At 61.6% G+C, this 19535-nt stretch overlaps 6 protein-coding genes across 6 annotated transcripts; all 6 read right to left on the bottom strand.

Annotated features, from left to right (window-relative positions):
- Positions 1-981: 981 nt before the first annotated feature.
- LINJ_33_2850 (conserved hypothetical protein) lies at positions 982-1482 on the bottom strand (the record flags this gene model as incomplete). The annotated part of the gene is made up of 1 exon (XM_001468293.1): positions 982-1482. The coding sequence occupies one exon, from the start codon at positions 1480-1482 to the stop codon at positions 982-984; it is 501 nt and encodes a 166-aa protein (XP_001468330.1).
- A 1328-nt stretch (positions 1483-2810) lies between these two features.
- Positions 2811-5456, bottom strand: LINJ_33_2840 (putative minichromosome maintenance (MCM) complex subunit; the record flags this gene model as incomplete). The annotated part of the gene is made up of 1 exon (XM_001468292.1): positions 2811-5456. The coding sequence occupies one exon, from the start codon at positions 5454-5456 to the stop codon at positions 2811-2813; it is 2646 nt and encodes an 881-aa protein (XP_001468329.1).
- Positions 5457-6303: 847 nt separating this feature from the next.
- LINJ_33_2830 (DNAJ family-like protein) lies at positions 6304-7104 on the bottom strand (the record flags this gene model as incomplete). Its single annotated transcript, XM_001468291.1, has 1 exon — positions 6304-7104. The coding sequence occupies one exon, from the start codon at positions 7102-7104 to the stop codon at positions 6304-6306; it is 801 nt and encodes a 266-aa protein (XP_001468328.1).
- Positions 7105-7883: 779 nt separating this feature from the next.
- On the bottom strand, positions 7884-10388 carry LINJ_33_2820 (conserved hypothetical protein; the record flags this gene model as incomplete). Its single annotated transcript, XM_001468290.1, has 1 exon — positions 7884-10388. One exon carries the CDS (start codon positions 10386-10388, stop codon positions 7884-7886), a length of 2505 nt encoding a protein of 834 aa, XP_001468327.1.
- Positions 10389-12266: 1878 nt separating this feature from the next.
- Positions 12267-15953, bottom strand: LINJ_33_2810 (conserved hypothetical protein; the record flags this gene model as incomplete). The annotated part of the gene is made up of 1 exon (XM_001468289.1): positions 12267-15953. The coding sequence occupies one exon, from the start codon at positions 15951-15953 to the stop codon at positions 12267-12269; it is 3687 nt and encodes a 1228-aa protein (XP_001468326.1).
- An 829-nt stretch (positions 15954-16782) lies between these two features.
- Positions 16783-19527, bottom strand: LINJ_33_2800 (conserved hypothetical protein; the record flags this gene model as incomplete). Its single annotated transcript, XM_001468288.2, has 1 exon — positions 16783-19527. One exon carries the CDS (start codon positions 19525-19527, stop codon positions 16783-16785), a length of 2745 nt encoding a protein of 914 aa, XP_001468325.2.
- Positions 19528-19535: the final 8 nt, after the last annotated feature.

The raw sequence follows: 19535 nt of genomic DNA, 5'->3' as shown, positions 1-19535 counted from the left end.
AAGGACCGTATGCGGTGGAGTCACAGATAAGATGGCTACGTGTGTGTATGTCTCGGCTTGAAAGCGCGTACAGAGCGGGCGACCCGGAAGTCCAGAAAGTGAGAGAGGAAGGGGGCGAGAATGACAGAGGAAGAGAGCAATACAGAGGTGGGACGCGGTAGGGCGTCGCGCCGTGCACGGAGAGGATCCTGGGCGCACGGGAGGAGAGAGTGGCTGTGGTGGAGCAGGGGCACGCATCAGCCGACATGGCAGAGGGGTTGGTGCCGGCGTAGCTGCCTTTGTCCATCAGCCACTCCTCCATCACCACTTCCACAGGACGGGCACAGACTCACACGCGCACACGCAAGCAAGCGAGATAAGTTTCATCGAGTCAGCAGAAGACACATACATGCATGCATCCGTGTGCCCGATGGGAGAACAAGGGGAAGCCGGCGCTGCTGCGAGGGTTGTTCTTCTGGTATAGCCGATGCTTAAGTCTGGCACTGTGGCCACCTATCTTTGCAGCACCTTGTTCAGCTCATGTGCAGTATACCTGAGGGAGGAGAAGTGATTTGGCGGGTGGGTGGGTGGGTGGGGGATGGCTCGGAGGAGTGAGCATCAAAAAGGTTAGCTGTACCGGTGAGGGCTATGCTAGCGCTAAAATGCGTATGTGCTCGCCGAGAGGAGGGAAGTTACGCCGGTACAACAAGCACACGCGCAATCTGTTAGCCGGGTATCGAAGGAGAGGTCGAGGCCGCAAGGGGATGAGGAAGGCGGGAGAATCGCTCTGCGAGTGGCAGCTGCCCGTCGCATTCTTCGCCGCTGCTCTTTCTCTGCGCACCATAGTTGACCACGCGCGGCACTTCTCGGCAGTCTGAACGCAGCCGCCCCCCCCTCCCGCTCCCCTCCACCTAAACCCTCAGAAGCACGAAATCTTCGACGGTGTGCGTGCGCGTGTCGGATTCGTGCGTTTTTTCTCAAGCTATCAATGCCTCCCCGCCATCATCGTCGGCGCCGCGAGTACACGTTGTTCGTGCTCGCCTGTGTAACGTAGCTCCCGCTCGAGACGGGGAGCGAGTTTTCATAGTTGCGGAGTCCAGGCAACACATTCCCGGAAACCATCTGGAACTGATCCCACAGTGTGTCGACACTCTGCGCTCCACCATCGCGTGACGTTCCCCGGCGTACCTCGCGCGATTGAAGGAGTTGGCGCTGCAGTGCAAGCATCCCCTCCCCACGCTTCAGCGCCGCCGAGACGGCACGAGGGCCTCGCAGGTGCCGCTTGCTGGAGAACTCATTGCGCAGCCGAAAAAGCAAGTCCTTGCGCTCTTCAGGCCCGTAGTGGTGGTAAATAAGCTGGAGAAAGTGTCGGTACAAGTACAGCGTGTCCTGGGCCCGGTACGGAAAGCTGCGAAAGGATGGCACCTCAGCACCGAGGACCTGTGGCCCTGCGATGCCCCGAGCCATCAGCCGCGGTGATGTCTGAAGCCCACCACGCAGCATGGCTCTAGTTGATCTTCGCCTCTACCCTCACCGCACAAATATGCACCCACACGCCTTCAGGCACGGCGGCAGACAATGAAGGAGTAGAGGTGGTAGAAAGATGACCGTCAAAAAAAAATGTGGAGACGAACCGAAGAAAGCAGTTGTCAACCAGAGAGCGTAAATGGAGAGTGAGTCTGCAAGGCGTTTCAAGCGCACCCGCCCGTGCTGCGAGCATGGAGCACGCAAACACCCGCTAAGGTGCGCTGTGGCGCACACACATGCAAGCGCACAACCGTGCTTACGGAGTAAAGCACAGTCTATACTAGCGCCACAATGCACAGGGTCGGCAAGGCAAGCTATTGGGAAGCGGGAGAGAGTCCAAAAGGGAGGGTCCTCTCTCCCTCGCCCCTGTCTCTTGCCTCGCCGCTCTTTCGGGTGGTTTGGGGGAGAGAGTGAGGGACCGCATCTGACGACGGTGTCCGCTCGACCTCGCTGACGCATCCATTTCTAATCTCGATCACTTCGCGTGCTGCCGGTCTTCTCGCCGTACGCGGTTGGCCCATTCGTTTCCGTCGGAGTCACAACTTCCTGCGTAGCGAGAGATGTTGTCGAAGAAAAGGGAAAAGATAACGACTACACACTCACACTGATACACCGACACGCATTGAGGCAACAACGCCCTCCTACCTCTCTCACTCTCTCGTCGTCGAGTGCAACGGTGCGAGGGCAGGGGAAGGGGCGTGGGCTAAGGCCGACTTGGGGACAACAGTGATGCGAGCCGTTTTCACAGTCCTGGCGGTTCCTCGACACAGAAACAACAACGACAAAGAAGCTAGTGCCACGGCCTGCGTCTCACTGGGCAGGGGGTTCCCCCCCCATCCGTCTTCCCCCCCACGCTAAGCCCTTCCGCCGCCTCGACACGCACGCACACACGCGCGAAAAAAAAAGAGAGAACGTGAGAGACGAACATATCAGCATTTCCGCAGGACACATGCAAAGGGAATAGAATGCCAACAACAGCGTGCGCAGCAACAGCTCCAGGCGGGAGTTGCGCGTCTATTGGTGATAACCAGGCAGACAAATAGATCTACATAGATTTATATCTGTGTGTGCGTGTGTGGGTAAGAACGAGAGAGGCGGCACAGCCACTCGAAATCTCAACTCATTCATCGTCCTTATCATTATCGATGCACAGGAAAAAGGAAGAGAGAGAGGCGGAGCGCACGCGCGCTGACAATGCACGCGATTACACCACCAGGAAAGAGAAAAAGTGAGGGCATTGCTAAACGTGAGGAGGTGCGTCTTTCATCACCCCCTGCCCCGCCCCCCCCACCCCACCGCACAGCTTAAATGAACTGGATCGTGTTGCTGCCGCCGTCTTCGGTACTCTCAAAGATGAAGGCGTCCCCTTGCAGCTGCATCACGGAGAGCTTCAGCGACTCTGCCGAGATCGTGTGCCCACCTAGGCGCTCATGTAGCTCATCCAGTGACACGCCATCTCGTTGCTCGCGCTGCAGTTGCTTCAGCGCTTCGATCACGCGCCGACTGAGATTGATGTCGACTGCAGCAACTGCGGCGTTACTGAAGATGCCAGTAGTGACTGCAGGTGCCGCATCTGAGACAGCTGCCGCCGCTTCGCCGCTAGCACGACCGCTGTCGCCGACGAGGGCGCTTTCGGTGCGCAGACGTTGATGCGAGCTCCTGCCTGACGCCTTGTCGGCGACGTACTCCTCGGTGCCGCTGCTGAGGTAGGCGCTTGCCTTGCTCGCGCGGTTCTGTGCCCCCACCACCTCCATGGCGGCGTTTGGACGCTTCTGACCAGGCGCCAGTGCCGCTCCAGCAACACCGGCGGCCGCCTCCGAGAGCGAAAGTTGATTGTCATCCTTGCGCTGCTGCGTCGCCGTCGTCGCGGCGTTCACGGAGGCCCGCAGGAGAGCCATCGCCGCCGTCACGTCCGACTCCTCCACCGTCGGCGAGAGGCGAAGCTTGGCGTGCGCAGTGCACAGACGCACAATTGCGTCAAGCGTACGCGGGGTGATGAAAAAACCGTCGCGCCCGCCATCCTGCTGCTCCGCGCGCAGCTGCACGTAGTGCTGGCACACGAGATCGCGCGACACCTCGGTCAGCAGCGGCGACCCGCGCTTTGCCATCTGCAGAAAGGTTCGCAAAAAGTCGATGCTGACAATCGACTCACCGGTGCTGTTCGTCGTCATGCGCAAGTCAAGACGGCTTTCACCGCTGCCACCATCCTCGCCGTCTACGCCCCGACCACCCCGACGCCCATCACGGCCGTCCAGCTCGGCTCCGCTGCTTTCACGTCCGCTGCCGGCCTCGACGCTGTCAACCACCGTCCGTGAGTCGACTTCGTCGTACCTGACGGCCTCCGCGGTCATGTGGTTGCGCAGAATGTGATAGCCAATGCGACGGTTGTAGTCCGAAGCATGCTGATCTAAAATGATGAAGGTCAAGTCGAAACGGGAGAGCAGAGACTCGGGCAGGCCGACGTTGAATGCCAAGCGGTGCTGCACGCTGTAGAAGCCGTAAATGGGGTTCGCTGCCGCCAACACGCTGCACCGGGCATTCAGCGATGCGTGAATGCCAGCCTTGGCGATCGTGACCGTCTGCTGCTCCATCGCTTCATGCATCGCTACCCGGTCTTGCGAGCCCATCTTATCGAACTCGTCAATGCAGAGGATGCCGCGGTCCGCCAGCACCATCGCCCCAGCGCTCAGCGACCGCTCGCCCGTGTAGCTGTCCGTCGCCACGGCCGCCGTCAGCCCGACACCGGAGGAGCCCTTGCCGGTCGTACTCAGGGCGAGCGGTGCGATGCCGAGGACAAAGCGTAGCAGCTGCGACTTGGCTGTCGACGGCTCACCAACGAGGAGGACGTTGATGTCACCACGCACGTGCGAGTTGTGCGACTTGCGCTCCACACCGCCAACCATCATCAGTAAGATGGCCTGCTTCGCAGCGGTCATGCCGTAGATGGTAGGGGCAACTGCCTTGGAGAGTGTCTCCAGTACGCCACCGGGGCCCAGCTGCTCGGCACACCTTTGCGCAAAGCGAGTGAGCCGATCCTCCACGGATGGGATGGGGCGGGAGAGGAAGGTGAAGGCCTGCGTCGGCACGACGTGGTTCACCAGCACGATGGACTGGAAGCTCTTGCTGTCCGACGTCGTGTATGGCATGTACACACCGACAAGCAGTACGCGATCGCCCGGCTTCACAGCGTCGACGAGGTCGTCATCAAAGCGCACTTCGACGTTGCGGGGCAACTGCCCGGTCGGTGCGCGCTCCGGTGCCTCCTGCAGCACCGCACACTGCGAGTCCATGAAGGTGCACAAGCCAAGCTCTGTGCGCAGGGCGTGGCCCTCAATGTCCGTCTTGGGCATCACGTTCACCGTAGGCAGATGCGAGCTGTCGATCATCGGCGTCAGCTGATCTCGGAACTCCTTCTTTGTGAACTTGTTCGTCTCGACGCAGTAGTGCACCGTCTCGAGAACGCGCGGCCGGTTCGTCGACTGCCGCGTCACGATGCCCTCTAGCGCGACCATAGTGTTCAGGTGACGCGCGTAGAGCTCGCGTGGCGACAGAACGCGACCAACGGGGCCCTCGAAGCCGGCGTGCACGGCGCGAGAGCGGTAGTCGACTTTTAGGTACTCGGGCTGCTGCCGAAGTACGACATCATGAAGAGCTAACTCCAAAAGAGGAATATACTTGCTTGGCTGGCGGATAATGTTGGCACCCAGCGACAGTCCCAGCTCGCTGCCAGCCCCACCAGTGCCGGCGCCGTCGCCACCATCTCCGCCGGCGCTGATGGGGACATAGTCGAGGAAGTCGCCAATGTCTAGCAGCAGCCGCGCCTTGCCAGCAACGATCATCGCCTGGATGCGTGCATGGTACTTCTCTTCATAGCGCTCACTCTCGAAGAAGTCGGTGAAGTGCCGCCGAATAATCGTCTGCTCCTCCGTCAGAGTGCGATTGGTGAGCATGGTGAAACGCCGCTGCTGCGCTGCTTGCGAAGATGCGCGGGTGGTGCCGCAGGGTGGAAGGAAGGGTTGTTGCTGCAATCTATGCGTGTATGAGTGTGATCGTGCGTGGATCAGAAGACGCGGCCTGCAAGCGGAGGGTGCAAAAAGCAGGCGGTGAGGTGCAGCGGTGGGTGGTGAAGGAGGCTTCTTCGCCGCAGGCGCGTCCACGCAGGGCTGCGGTCAAACGCAGATGATGAGCACCTCCTGCAAGTCCAGTGGCCGAGTTCAACGCAGCTCAGCGCGCAAGCAGGACACACTCGCAGTGCGCTGGCCGCTGAAGGGCGTCGCCTTCGTTTATTCCCTCCCGCTGCGTTGGGCGCGAGTGCGCGCGGTGCGACTGCCGCTCCTTTGATCACGTGTGCGTGTGTGAGTGTGTGTGGTTGTATAGGTAGTTGGGGCCGCGCCGCTCGAGGACGGCAAGAGAAAAGGAGAGAGGGGGGGACACGAAAAAAAAAAAATAAAGCAAAAACGAAGGATAGTGCGGCATGCAATACATTCCCAATGATGAAGCACAGGCGCGCTCCACCGGTTAGCGGAGACTGGCCACAACCCATGCTTTCACAAGAGGAGGTGTATGTGTCTGTGGGGGTGGGAGGTTGAGTAGCAGCGCGAGATAGAAGCTCGTTTAAGCGGATGAGTCGCCATACTCGCCCACAAAACCACACAGAGAGAGACGATGGCGATCTCATGCTTAGCAGCAGTTCACGGCACACAGATGCGTCCGTGCTGCTTTCAGCGCCAAGTGCTTGGAGGAATACGAGAACGGGAGAGAGATGTAGAACGGCAGCGCAAGGCTGCATCAGGTATATCACCGTGCCGTGTCCTCGCGGTTTCGCTTGCGCGACGCTCCTTCGTGCATTAGGTAAGACGCCCACGCACCGTCGGCCGACTCCAGTTGGCGCAGCACCTTCGTCACCTCCTTGGTTTTTATTGCCACCATTTCCTCATCCACGTCCCAGTCGCGGACCAGCTCCGCCTCCATCAACTGAAACGGTGTGTTCAACGAACTCGTCAGCTCGGACAGAAGTCTTTGCGTTGCCTCCTCCCGCTCCTGGGCAGCCTGCCGCGCCGCCGCCTCCTTTGCCAGACGTTCCTGCGCCCGCTGCACAAGCATCGTGGCTGCCCACTGGGCCTCGACATGAGCCTGATGCGCTCGTTGACGCTGGCGCGCCTCCTCACCGGGGACGCGACTGCCGCCAGCACCACTGCCTTCAACGAGAGTTTTAAGATAGGCAGCAAGCTTCGTCGGGTCGATAATCGTCTCGAGTGCCGTATGTACCACCTCGAAAGCGTGGCGCGCCTCTTCAGAGTCGTCCTTGTCCGGGTGGAAGCGCAGGCTCAGACGGCGGTACACACGGCGCACCGCCGCCACGTCGATGTCAGGGATGGCGGCATCACTACCACCACCGCTACCTCCTGTGGAGGCAGCCGCCGAGGTAGCGGTCGGAGTAGCCAGACCGAATAGCTGGAAGTAGTTGAACGAATCGATGTTCTCCTTCGTGATGTGTGGTGACTGGCCAGCACCAGCACTCAGCTGCTGCCGCTGCCGCTGTTGCACTCTGTCACCATCCCCGGACTCTGTGGAAGATGTGGCATTAGCGGAGCTCATATTCTTCTATTTTGAGGGGGGAAGGGGGATAGTTCTTCCACTCATTAGATGTAAGCATGCACGAGCTGCAATGAACACCTCCCTGCAGACCTGACAATCAAGCCACAGTGTGTACTTCATGGGCATGCATGCATGCGCGCGCTCCGTTGCCGCATAACAAACAAGCAGAGGACGGAGACGGTGCACCGCGCGCGACATTATCGAGAAGCGAGAAAGAGAGAGTTGTGCGTTTGTGTGTATGTAAAGGCAGAAAGGAGCACGAGCAGCGGAAGTCTTCCTGATTGACTCCATCGTCGTGAGTCCACCCGTCTCCTCTTCGTGCTCCGCGCAGAAGGCGAGAAGAGGCGAGGAAAGGGAAAAGGAAGGCGGGGGGAGCGAGTCCGCCTTTTCTCGAGGCCGTCCGAGCACCTCCCCTCCCTTACTCTCCCGTGCACACACACACACGCACGCACACAAATACACACAAAATAGGTGCATGCACCGCCGTTACACAGGCACTGTCTTTTCCATCGCTGCACGCCATTGCCTTTGCCGGTGGTTTAGTTCTTGGTCAGCCTCTCGTGACTTCCTCCAAATCGAATCCGTTGTCCACACGCGGAAAAAGATGTAACCAGGAAACGTGCAACGCAGCACTGAAGGAGAAGCACGCCCACACACACACACACTCACGCACTTGGGTGCAGAGGAGGTCCAAGGCGCAAGACTCTGCGGTAATGCCGCCGTCACCGCCGAGCCGCACGGCCCCCTCTATCCCACCCTCCGACCCCGCGAGCGCTGCATTAGTAAAGCGCAAAGTCGTCCTCGTCCAGCATCGCCTCCATCAGAAACGACTCGAGGAGGTCTTCCCGCATATCCATCTTGCTGCACGGCAAGATCTCCAGCGGAGGGCCGTTCGACGGGGCGGCGACGGGGCGCAACGCGCGGCTGCCGCCACACTCGCCGACGACGGACTGCCGAGCACGATCGCCTCGCTTACGCTTCTTGCGAGCACGGTGGGCGCTGGCTTGAGCATCAGCAGCGATCGCGTGCGTCGCGGAAGATGATGCAACCCCGTCGCACGACTCTTTGAGCTCCTCCGCGTAACCGTCTTCGTTGTCTTCTGACCGCTCGCGACGTCGACTCATGGTGGCCCCTGCAGGTGTGGAGGCGCTGCTACGGCGCTGCCACGGCGCCGGCCGTGAGGTGGGCAACGAGGACGATGACGTGGTGTCGTTGCCGCCAAGGCCACCTTGCCCCAGAAACTCGAACCCCGTACCCGCCGTCCATGCCGCCGACTCTGCTGCCACAGACTGGTGAATTGGTGAAATAAAGAACGACGAGACAGCGCCGCTGCGACCAGCGTTGCCACTCCCGACGCCATTTCTGATTGACCCGCCAGCAGACACGGCGTCTCCACGACGCAGTACAGTGGCCAATGATGGCGGCAACGCTGGCGTCGTGGCGGCAGCGCCGTCTGCTGAAGACATCAAGCCACGGAGGGTAGCTGGTGAGTGCAGCGGCGATCGTTGCGTGATTGACGTCGCCTTGTTTTGCGCAGCCTCACTCCAGAGCATCTGCTCTTCCCGCGCCTCCATCTTCTTGCGCTCCCGCTCTGCTCGGCTCGCCAGAGACCGCACGGTAGCTGCGAAGGCCGAGTCCGCCCGCAGCTCGCGCACGTCGAAGCCATCGCTCGAGGTGCTCAGACACTCCAATGAGGAGAGAGACGAGGTGTCGCAGCTCTCGTCGTCCGCGTCATCTTCATTAGTGTCGGTGGTGCTGCTACTTCTAGGCTCGTAGGCGTCCAATCTGCCTCGCACGGCCACGGCGCGCTCTCGACGACCGCGCCGACCGGTACCGGCAGACGCGCCATCACGGAGACCTCGGCTGCTTTCGCCCGCGTACCAGCCGTGCGTCCTACAGAAGCTGACCGTGCCGTCCCCACTTGACCCCGTTGGCTGCCACCCTCGATCGCGTCGCCACTGGCGCTCTTTCTTGAGCAGCATCTTGTTGTACCGCCGGTGCTCCTCCGCTGCATCTGCTTTGGCCTGTTGACGGATGTTCTCCTGGCTTGGTGCGAGGGAGACCGGCGCCCGCTGCGTGGCCTTGGCATCTGCAATACAACTGAGCACATCGCGGGCATCGGTGCCACCGGCGGGGTGACCACAGCACTCAGTCAGCGTCTTCGCTGGCTCCTCTTCCTTTTCCACGCTGATGGGGTGCAGTGGCGGAAACGCAGGGAAGTCGGCCGCGCGAGCTGTTGTGATGGTGCGAGGGCACGTGGCCCGTGCCGCCCACACGTCGCGCAGCACGTAATACGAGCCGTCCCCATTGATTATGCCAGTGTCGCTCGTGAGGTCGTCATCGTCGCTATCCTCGTGTGCCGCAACGCGGCGGTGACGACAAGACGAAGGCGGCGCGGTAGCTGCCGTCGTGGCGGCTGCAGTCAGCACAGAGGACCGCCGAGGGGTGTCACCGGCGGTGCGCATGCCACAAGCCGCGTGCTGTGGTGCTGCAGCATTCCGGTCACAGGCAGCGCTAGCGCACGCCACGCTCGACACGCCTCCGTCGTGACTGCTGCTACCCCTCCTTGTGCTGCAGCGGTTCCGCCGGCCCAGGCAGCCGCTGCTGCATTGATTCTCGTCCTCGTCCACCATTTCTGCACCGTAGGCGGACATAAATAGGGTGCTGGGTGGCTGGCCACCAGCGGTGGTGCCGCGAAGCGGGCTGGAACTGAAAGAGTGGGTGTCGCCATTGAGGCCAGCGCTTGGGTCGATCCGATAAGACGACGCAAGTCCTGAAGCAAACACGGAGGCGGAGGCGTCCGGCGTGGCCGTTGTGGTTCGCGAGACACCAGCAACAGTCGCCGCTCTCCCACCAAGAACACCGCCAAACAGCATGCGCTGGTAGCGCTGCCGCACAGACGTCGATGTGTACGCGGAGCCGCCCGGCCCTACCATCGTGCCGATGACGCTTTCTCTGCCGCCCTTGCCGGAGGTGCCGAGGTGGTGCTGACGTCGACGGCGCGAGCGGCTGCAGCTACTGTGCTTACTGCTGCGCAGACTGCTGCCTTCCTCAGAGCGAGCGACTTCCTTGAAAGCAAAGACACCGGCGGCCGACGGTGTGCCGCCGCTCAAGCCTCGCCCGCGTCCATCGCGGCGGTGCTGCAGGTGGTAGGACGACGAAGATATGTTCGAGCGGCCGCCATTTCCGTGGCTGTCGGTATTGACATCGGCGAAGTCGAACACGACACGTGTAGTCACGCCGTCAGGGCTCTCCTGCTCGATCACCCACTCATAGGTGGACATTCGCGTTCTAAGGTCGATTGCACGAAAAAAAAAAAGAAAAAGAGTAACAAACACGGCGTAGAACGTGAATGAGGAAGACAAGGATGGACGATCACCCGCCCGCCCCCATTCCCCTTCGCCTCTGAGAAGACAAACGCGAGGTGATGAAGTCGCGATACGCCCGCAGAGCACGCGCGCGCAAACCCGCACCGCTGTCTTGCACGGGTGCGGCGCAGAGCGTATTTACAAGAAACTATAGCACCACTGATCTACACCCCTCCCCTCCCTGCTAGCACCGTGTATGTGTATGTGTGTGTGTGTGTGTGTACGTCTGAGAGCGCCGGCGTCAAGCGCTGAACCGCGCGCAACCGAGAATGTCTTGTGTTGCCTTTCCTTGTCGCTGATGCCAAGTACCCGTAGGCGAGAGCGTCTACGTCCTCAGCGCCGACTCTGTCTCTTTTTGTTGGCTTTTGCGCTGCTTCGCCGTGGTGGAGTACACACCGCCGTCACTGCGGAAGCAACACGTATATACAGACGCAGAGGCGCATACACGCAGCTTGGTGAGAGTTTGTCCCGATATGGGTGGGCATCGTAGAGAATCCAGACGAAAGAATGGAGAGAGAGAGAGACATAACCCAACAGAGAACAGGTACCCCCAGACCAGCGGCAATACTCCCTTCGGCACGGACATCCTCTACGCCTCACATGCACCGAGGCGGGGGGAGAGAAGAGAAGAGAGTAGAGCACTGGTTGTGCAGATCGCCTCTTGGCCGTTTTTCTGCATTGCGGCTTCTTTCTTTGTGTACTTGCTGGTATGAGAGTGCGAGAACCAAGAAAGAGATGCGCGGCCGACCGCACACACACAGACAACCAAAAACATGCACGGGCATGCATACAAACAACACATACACACAGACACAATGAGCAGAGCCAGTGCAACACCACAGCAAGGACTTGCTAGCGAAGAAGAAAAGAAACAAGCTGATGAGGCCGATCCAAGAAGAGGAACTCTTTATTCGCTGTTGGCTGCCCGACGTTTGCATTCGTTTCCAAAGCATGAGCCGAACGCCACTCGACCCACCACGACTACCACCCGGAGCCTGCCGTAGGCACGCGCGCTACCGCAAATGCGCCGACTCGGCCATCTGATTACGGCCCGCGCCACACACTCTGCGCACCCACACGCCTCGCGGGTCGCCTCACAGCCGCGCCGACTATGCCGGCCGCCATCCGGTGCATCCCCCTCGGGGTGGCACCCAGGTTTTCCTCCACTCTGTAGGCAGTGCAAGCGGCGGGTTTGATGAAGTCGAGTTTAGGCTGACAGCTTGCCCAACGCACGGATGGCACAGACGCGTTCGCTGCCGCGGGTCGCTCCAACGCAGCGCCAATCTAGGACCCGACCGCCGGCACACCCGTAACGATACACCGCTCTGATCTTCCCACGTCGTCGGTGCTCAAGCGCGTCGCCACCGGAAGTGGGTGGGTGGGGGTGTGGGGCTGCATGGCCCATCCTCATAAGAGGGTGGGAGTGCGCTGGACCGTGCGACACCGCGCACGGGAGGGGGAGGGGGGTGCCCCTCCCGCCGCGCCATGCGGGAACAGAAGAGCGGAAAGGATACCAGGAGTGAGGTGGCATCCAAGGAAGAGCGAAGCTAAAACAGAGTCGGTGTGCATGTGCATGACAAACGCTCGCGCGCGCGTACTTCGCGAAAACGACTCCACGTGCTTAGAACAGAAATGTGATCCAGCGCGTTCGGCTCCAAGGCGAAGTGAGCTGACGCGCGAAACGTACGCCGGCACTCGGCGAGAGGCGCTCGTAGATGTTCGCACAAACTGGACCCCCGTCGAAGACCCCCATAACGGTGACGGACGTGGGAGAAAGCAACTGCGCGGATCCTCTCACATCGATCGGCGGCTTGCAGCAGTCTCCGATGTCGCCGTTTCCACCGCCGGAGAAGGTGATGGGAAGCTCAATGAGGGGATGGGTTGCGAGCCCGGGACGGGGGCCGAGGTAGACAAAGCAGAAGTGGACGCCGTGGCACCAACGTCGCTGCGGTTTGCACGGCCATCGCCTCCGCTGCTCTCGCTTTCCTTTAGCAGAAACTCGACCCACTTGGACGCCAGTCCCGCCTCATTTGACTCCGCCCCCCCGCTACGAAGCCATCTGAACAGGCCCCGACGAGCACCGCCTCGCTGTGTGGCAGGTCCGTCCGGCGGCTGCGGGTTGTTTGGCCCAGGCAACAGTCCTACATATTCCTGCGTTGCCTCATCCCAGTCAAGGAGACCGCTGAGCACCTTCAGCATGTCCTCTGCCTCCTTCCGCTGCGCAAGGAAGGCGTGCATGTACTTGGCGAGAAGCTGCGACACGACGCGCTTGTCAATGCTCGCCTCCGAGCCCTCCATGTGCCGCGACGTTGTCTTCTCTAGCGCCTTGCGCATCTCCGCGAGCTTGCGGTGCATCGTTGTCACCTCCGCGTCTTTCGATGCGAGCTGCCGCTCAAAGCCTTCGCGCACACCTGCCACCTCGCTCTCATGCTGATCTCTGATTCGCCGCGCCTCTACCAGCTGCTTCTTGAGCTCCTCTGCCTCGAGCTGAGACTCCAACGTCAAGGCCTCCACCTCATGCCGTTTGCTCTCCTGGATTCGATCCAGCACGAGCTGCAGGTTTTCGCTGCTTTGTAAGGACGCCTGCAGCTCCTCCTCCTTTGCCTGCAGCATGTCCTGTAGCGTGTTCAGTTCCTCTTGCAAGGAGGACACAGTGCTCGCCTGTCCCTCTGCGCCAGTCTCAGCCTGCTGCAGCCGCGCTGCCCAGCCCGCACGCTCCTCGCGCAGCGCTTGCAGCTCATGCATGACGCCGGCCAGCTGTTCTTGCACCTCCACGAGCCGAGCGTCGCCACTGTCCACGCGTGACTTCATCTGACGCGCCGCTTCGTCCTTCAGAGACAACTCCTCGCGCAGCTTCCCAATGACGCTCCACGCATCGGCCATCTGCTGGTTGAGCGAGTCATTGACTCGACGGGCCTGTTCGTAGGTCTGCTCCCACTCCTGCTGCACCCGCTCTGCCCGCAGCACGATGCTGTGCTGCTGCAGACACTCCGTCATCAGCAATGAAAAGAGCTGCAGGAGCGGCACTTCCGTGCGCGCTGCTGCCCAACCTTTCTCGCCTTCCCTGTTGCCCTCTTCGCCGTCGTCGCCGCCCGAAGGCTCCCGCTCTGTGCCACCGCCGTACCTACGGCTTTCCTCTACCACGCGCTCCACATCCACGCCTAAGCGCACCAGCGTGTCAACTGTCATGCGCTGCAGTTGATCCATCATCACCTCCAGCGTCTGCACCTTTCCTTCCAGCTCTTTCTTTACTTGCGTCAGGACCGCCAAAGACATGCTGACGCTACTTTCCTTTGCCTCCGACTCAGTGATGCGCTGCCGCTCCTGCTGCTGGCGATCCTGCTCAGCCTCTTCGAGGCGCTTGAGTTGCTGCTGGAGGGCTGCGAGTTCCGCTTGCATGACACCACATCGCTGCTCCGCTGATGCCGCTTGCGTCTCGGCGGCAGTGCGAGCGTGCTCTGCGGCCTGCTTATCAGCCTCCAGCGCCTTGCCACGCTTCTGCTCCGCTTCCAGCTGCGTCTGTAATCGATGCAGCTTTTCTTGGTAAGCGTCCCGGTCTTTCGCCACCTGAGCCTCGAAAACGCTTCGCTTCTCCAGCAAAGCCTTCTGGGCTTCGGTCCACTCTGCCTGTGCCACCGCGTACTCGTGATCCCGGGTGTCGAGCGTGCACTGTAGCTGGCTCGCCGCCTCCGTGAGCTGCCTCACCTCTTGCTGCAGCACGCCGCGCTCCGCTTGCATGTGGTCGAGCTTTTCGGCGAGTCGCTGCCGCTCTTCTTCGTGAGCTGCCGATGCAGCGGCAGTGGCGGCGGAAGCAGAGGCCGACTTCCTCGTCGGCTCTAGAGTAGCAGCGACGCTTGTCGAAATGGCTTGCTCATGTGCGAGCTGCGCGGCGTGGTCTTCCTTCTTCCGCTGGGCATCCTCAAATAGCGCCTCTGCCATAGCAGAGCGATCACGCTCCGCCACCAGCTCGCATTTTAGCCGGTCCACCTCGTTTTGAAGGTGCGCATGACGGTGCTGCTCTTCGCGCGCGGCATCCGCACTCTTGTCATGATCGTCCGTGATGTTCGCCATCGCTTCCCTCTGAGCCGCCTGCAACTTAGCTTCCAGGGAACGGCGAATTGCCTCCGAGGACTGCAGTTGAGCCGTCTGTGCCGCTAGCTGCGTGGTCTTCTCGTGCACTGCGTTTTTGAGGCTGTTCAGCTCTTCGGAATGACGCCAACCCCAATCTTTCTCTGCAGGTAGCGGGGTCGTGTCGGGTGTCTCGGAAGGTGCTGATGCTGCAGTGGAAGCCGCTGTCATGGCTGCTACTTCCTTCTGAGCCGCGGCGAGACTCGCGCGGAGCTCGTCAGCCTCCTGCTGCAGTTCGCCGAAGCGCCCCTCGAGTGCTGTTTTGAGTGCCCTCTCTCCCTTCAGCTCGTCCGCGGCTACCTGGAGAGCAGCGCGCAGCGGGTCTGCTTGCTGCTGCGCGTTCGCATCCGGCGCGCTGGCGGTGGCCGCTGCCGTCGCTGCGGCCTCCCTCAGCTTCGCTTCGTAGTACTGAACAGTTTGCTCGTGTTTTTCGCGTACTTCGCCTTGATACTTGGCTATGTCACTTCGCAGGTGAGCCTTCTCTGCTTCGAGAGCAGCAACGCGCTGAGCGAGCATCTGCGATTTCTCTGGTAGATGCTGCTGTTGCGTTGGCGGCGTCGGCGGGGCTGCAGTGACCGCAGGTGCAGGAAGCACCGCCCCTGCAGATTTCGCCGGCGAAACAAATGAGATGGGCACCGCAGAAGGCGATGAGAGCGGTGCTGAGAGTTGTGCCGGCAAAGGCTGGGATGTGTCCGGCTGAGGACTGGAAGTCGTTCTTGCCTGCGGTGGACCACGGAGCCCTGCTGTACTCGCTGATGCTGCCTGAGCGCCTCTGGCGGAGGATGAGAAGGAGTGTGCACCGACAGTGTCATCGCCTGGACTTTCAGCCGGCGTCTGTGCGCCTCCATTGTACTGTGCGACGGCCGCCGCTTCTTGAGACGCCGTCAGCGGCCCTACGTTACCGGGAAGACGTGTCCCCGCAGCTGCTTTGGGAGGTGGGCTTGGCGATAGTGAGAGAAATGATGGCGTCGCTACTGCCGAAACCGAGGACGCCCGTGCATATGCGGCAGCGTCGACACTGCCGCAGGCACCTGCATGCGGGTCCCCCGTCAGTTCACTGTGCTGCGAGGCCAAGCGCCGTGCCGGGGTTTCCAGCGCGGAGGCACTACCAGCGCCACCATAGATGACACCACTGTTGTGCTGGGCATGCGCTGTCGCACGTGCCACGCCCACGTCGTCTCTGTGACGCGCATGGCCGCGCTCATCATGGGGCAGGTGGTGGGTGTGTTCTACTCTACCGTCCACCTCTTCATCTTCACATTTGCCGTTGCTAGAGCGCCTCTCGTCGTCGTAGTCGGGCGACGCGATGTCCTCGGCAAAGCTTTTGATCTTACTTGTCCACTCTCTCCACATGACTTCACTGCCTGCGCGTGGCACGTCGCCCCCAGGCCGCTACGCATATATATATATATGTGTGTGTGTGCGTGTGTGTGTGAGGGGGGGAGGGTGGAGCAGAGGCAAAGGAGTATAGTGGTGGTGGCACGGAGGATAAGAATGCCGGGATGTATGTGCTTGGGTGTGTGAACGTGTGTACATTCCTTGGAGGCCTCTGCGAATCACATCGCTCGTTTTTTTTTCGCTTCGTTGACGCGACCCATGAACAGAGAAAGAGCAAGAGAGCGAGAGGGAAGCGGCAGAAGGAGAAGCGTGGCCAGCTGTGAGGCAGACATCTCGCTACCCCTGCCAGCGAAGCACGACGGCAGGGTGCCACCACCCCTTGCCGTCACCCCTCGACGCCAACGATGTGCTGACAAGGGCGAAATGCCCCCTCCCCCACCACCACCATCACCACCACCACCACACTCTACATACCATCTCTCAAACACCTGCACGCAGAGGAGACGATGACGATGGTGGTAGGTGGAGAAGTGCGGGAGTGCGGGGGTGGAGGGAGTGGCTGCTGCATCCCCGACACCAGCAATAACAACCCATAAAAGTACCGCAGCCAACTGAGAGCATGAGTGTGAGTCGAAGGTCGCAGAGCATGCGAGACGCATCTCTGCGGCAACCTACCAACCCCCTCTGCACTCTACACGTTGACGCCACTGGCTAGATACAACTGCAGGCAGTAGCAGTTCTGCATTCGACCTGTGAACAAAAACGCAAGCGGGCGCTTCATGCAGCACACACAAGCGCACACACAAACACACCGACACAGACACGCAGTAAGTGTGCAGGTGTCTCACTTGCTGTCCACAAAGCTGTCGGCTATTAACACAGAGGTACGGCGTCGGCCGCGGCGAGGCACCCCGCCAACATGTATACTGCCCCTCCACGGCTGTCGGTCAGCCGTCGCTGGACGACAACCGTGCTCTGAACCCGCCTGTGGCTGGCTCAATGGATGCCAAGGGGATGCTTTACGTTGAGTGTTGCACTCCTCCGCTGCTGGTATCCCGTCGCGTCGGTAGCCTTCTGGCACGGGCACCCGCCGAGGACAATGCTTCGGATCATGCGACGCGCTGGTGCGCGGCTGGAGGCAGATGGGGCAGTGAGTCGCGTGGTGAAGGCCCACGGGCACCCCGCGGCAGCGCGTGTAGAGGTGGCCGGTTTGTCCACACTTGATGCAGAAGAGCGGCGGCCCGCTGCGGTTCGGAGACGACGTCGAAGAGGTTGAGTCCGGTGAAGCGGCCGCAGCAGCGTCGGCGCGGCGCGCCTCGGACTCGCTATCCTGCGCCCGCAGTGTCGGGCACGCCGTCACGTGATGACGGCCACCGCAGTACACACACCGCATGACGCGGCGGTGCACGGCAGGCTTGCGAGACTCGCTGCGCAGGGCGTGGCCAGCTTTGAAGCGGTGCGTTGCAGCGGCATTGGGCACGGCAATGAGCGGGACGTCCACTGCGAATGGGGCCGAGGACACTGAAAGCGACGCAGACGCATCACCATCGCAGCCGATTCTCGCAATATGTTGCTGCTGGTGCTGACGATGCCGCCTGAGAGCGTTCGCCTGCTCCGCCAGTGCAGCCGCGGCGTCGTCGGCCGAGGTGATGCCTTCGCTGTCCATCACCGAGGCCGCCAGAGGTGCCGGCGCGGACTCAGAGACCGGTGATCCAACAGCAGTGCTTGCGGTGTTCTCGGGGAGTGGCAACGACTTGTCCACCAGACCGTCATCCTTCAGCACAGCCACAGCCTCTGCGACGCGCGCGACGCAGTGCTGCCACGTGTGCCCCACCCCTCCACAGTACGCACACCGCAGCTCTGCCAGCTCCTCCACACGCAGGAACACACGCACGGGAAGGTGGGCGTGCTCCAGGAGCGTCTCCCGCTGTGGCACTGCTGCGTGGCCGCCGCCATCGCTTGAATGAGGGCTTTCCGCAACACGGTCGGATCCACGCTCTTTCGATGTGCCTGGGCCGTCGCAGCGCCGTAACAGGCTCTCAGGCGATGGCAAGAGAACGGCCACGCCCGCATCAGGGGCAGCCGTATCGGCGCAGCGCGACGGAGCCAGGGAAGCGGCGCACCACTCTTGAAAGGCCGCCGCATACGGCGACGGAACCTCAGTCTGCATCCATCGCCTTGCCGCGTCATTGAGACACGTCAGAGCCGACGCCGCGGTCTCGCGCGCCTCGTCGCCGGATAACCTGTGCCCTGCCTCTGCATTCTGCGAGTAAGAGAGCACGCTGAGCAGCTCAGCCGCCTGGGAGAAGCTGCACTCGCCGCGATCGCGAGGAACGTTGCCGTTGCAATCAGGCGCACTCAAAGACTCCGCAGCGCCCCCTGACGCGAAGCCCATCGCCAAATCCTGGAGGAGCGGTACACGGGTTAGCCCAGCGGGATCGTCGAGGACGCTGCGGGTGGTGTAGCGTAGCGAAGAGGCAAGCGGATGCTGTCGCGCCGCGCGCGCCGCATCGGTCAAGGACGGTTGTCGCTGTCGCTGCTGCTCATATGTGAGCCAGAGCTGCTGCAAGACGTGCACGTTGCCTGCGTCCGATGGATCTGGGAAGACAACGCCAGCGCACTCGACGCCGGTGCCGAGGGTCAACGCAAGCACCTGCTCGTACACGCGGCGCTCCACCTCGTTTGCCAGCCTCAACGACGAGAGAGTGCTAAGAAGAAGGCGCTGGAGGGGGTGGCGTGCTCTGCCGCTTGTGGACGACGCCGCGGTCAGCACCACTTGCCGCAGCCGCTCCACATCGTCAGCAAACGGCAGCGATGGCGAGAGTGAAGACAGCTGTACGAGCATGTGCTGCACAGCAAGGAGATCGGCATCCTCGAGGGGCATTCGCATCAGTGGCAGCGCCACCAGCTCCTCCGCCGTCGCCGAGCGAAGGCGGTGCTGCAGCCCGAGTGGGAGCTCGTGCAGCAGGCCAGGTGGAGCCGCTCGCATGCGCGCTGCCACCTCCTCCACTGCCACCGCCAACGGCACATCTTGCACGTAGTCATTCACCACGCGCAGGCCCTCTGCCTGGAACACCGCGGCCACCTCGTCGGCGGTGGTGTCGCCGTGGGTGTGCACCTCGTACAATGCCACATCGCTGCCGTCGCGCGGGGACAGGGACAGTAAACGGAACTCCATCGACAGCGACTTGCCCCGTGGCGCCGGAACGCTTCTGCGGCGGGGGTGATCCACGTCGTCGCCGCCCGCTGCTGCTACGTCGCACTGCATGTGCGGTATATCAAGAGAGACACCGAGGCGCCACCCCGGCCGCAACCAGGGGTGCTGAGACTCGCCCAGGTCCTCGTCGGGGCGGAATGCGCCGCTGCCGGCGCCAGGTGTGGCAGCATCCGGGGCAGAAAAAAGACTGTGCAGCCGCGACCGCTGGTGCACACGCGCTGCCGAGGATGCCGTCAGAGGCACCCGAGTCCGTATATAGCACCTCACCGTGCCTTGCACGCGTAGCTGCCCACGCGCTACATCAAAGAAGCCCCCGCCGACGAGCGGGTGCGGGCGCACGCTGGCTGGAAGCCGGGCATCACTTGTAAGCATCGACACCG

The sequence above is a fragment of the Leishmania infantum genome, chromosome 33, assembly GCF_000002875.2.
Source record: "Leishmania infantum JPCM5 genome chromosome 33".
In the NCBI taxonomy this organism is placed as follows: domain Eukaryota; phylum Euglenozoa; class Kinetoplastea; order Trypanosomatida; family Trypanosomatidae; genus Leishmania; species Leishmania infantum.
The sequence above is the reverse complement of the archived record's forward strand: the minus strand, read 5'-3'. Positions and strand labels throughout refer to the sequence as shown.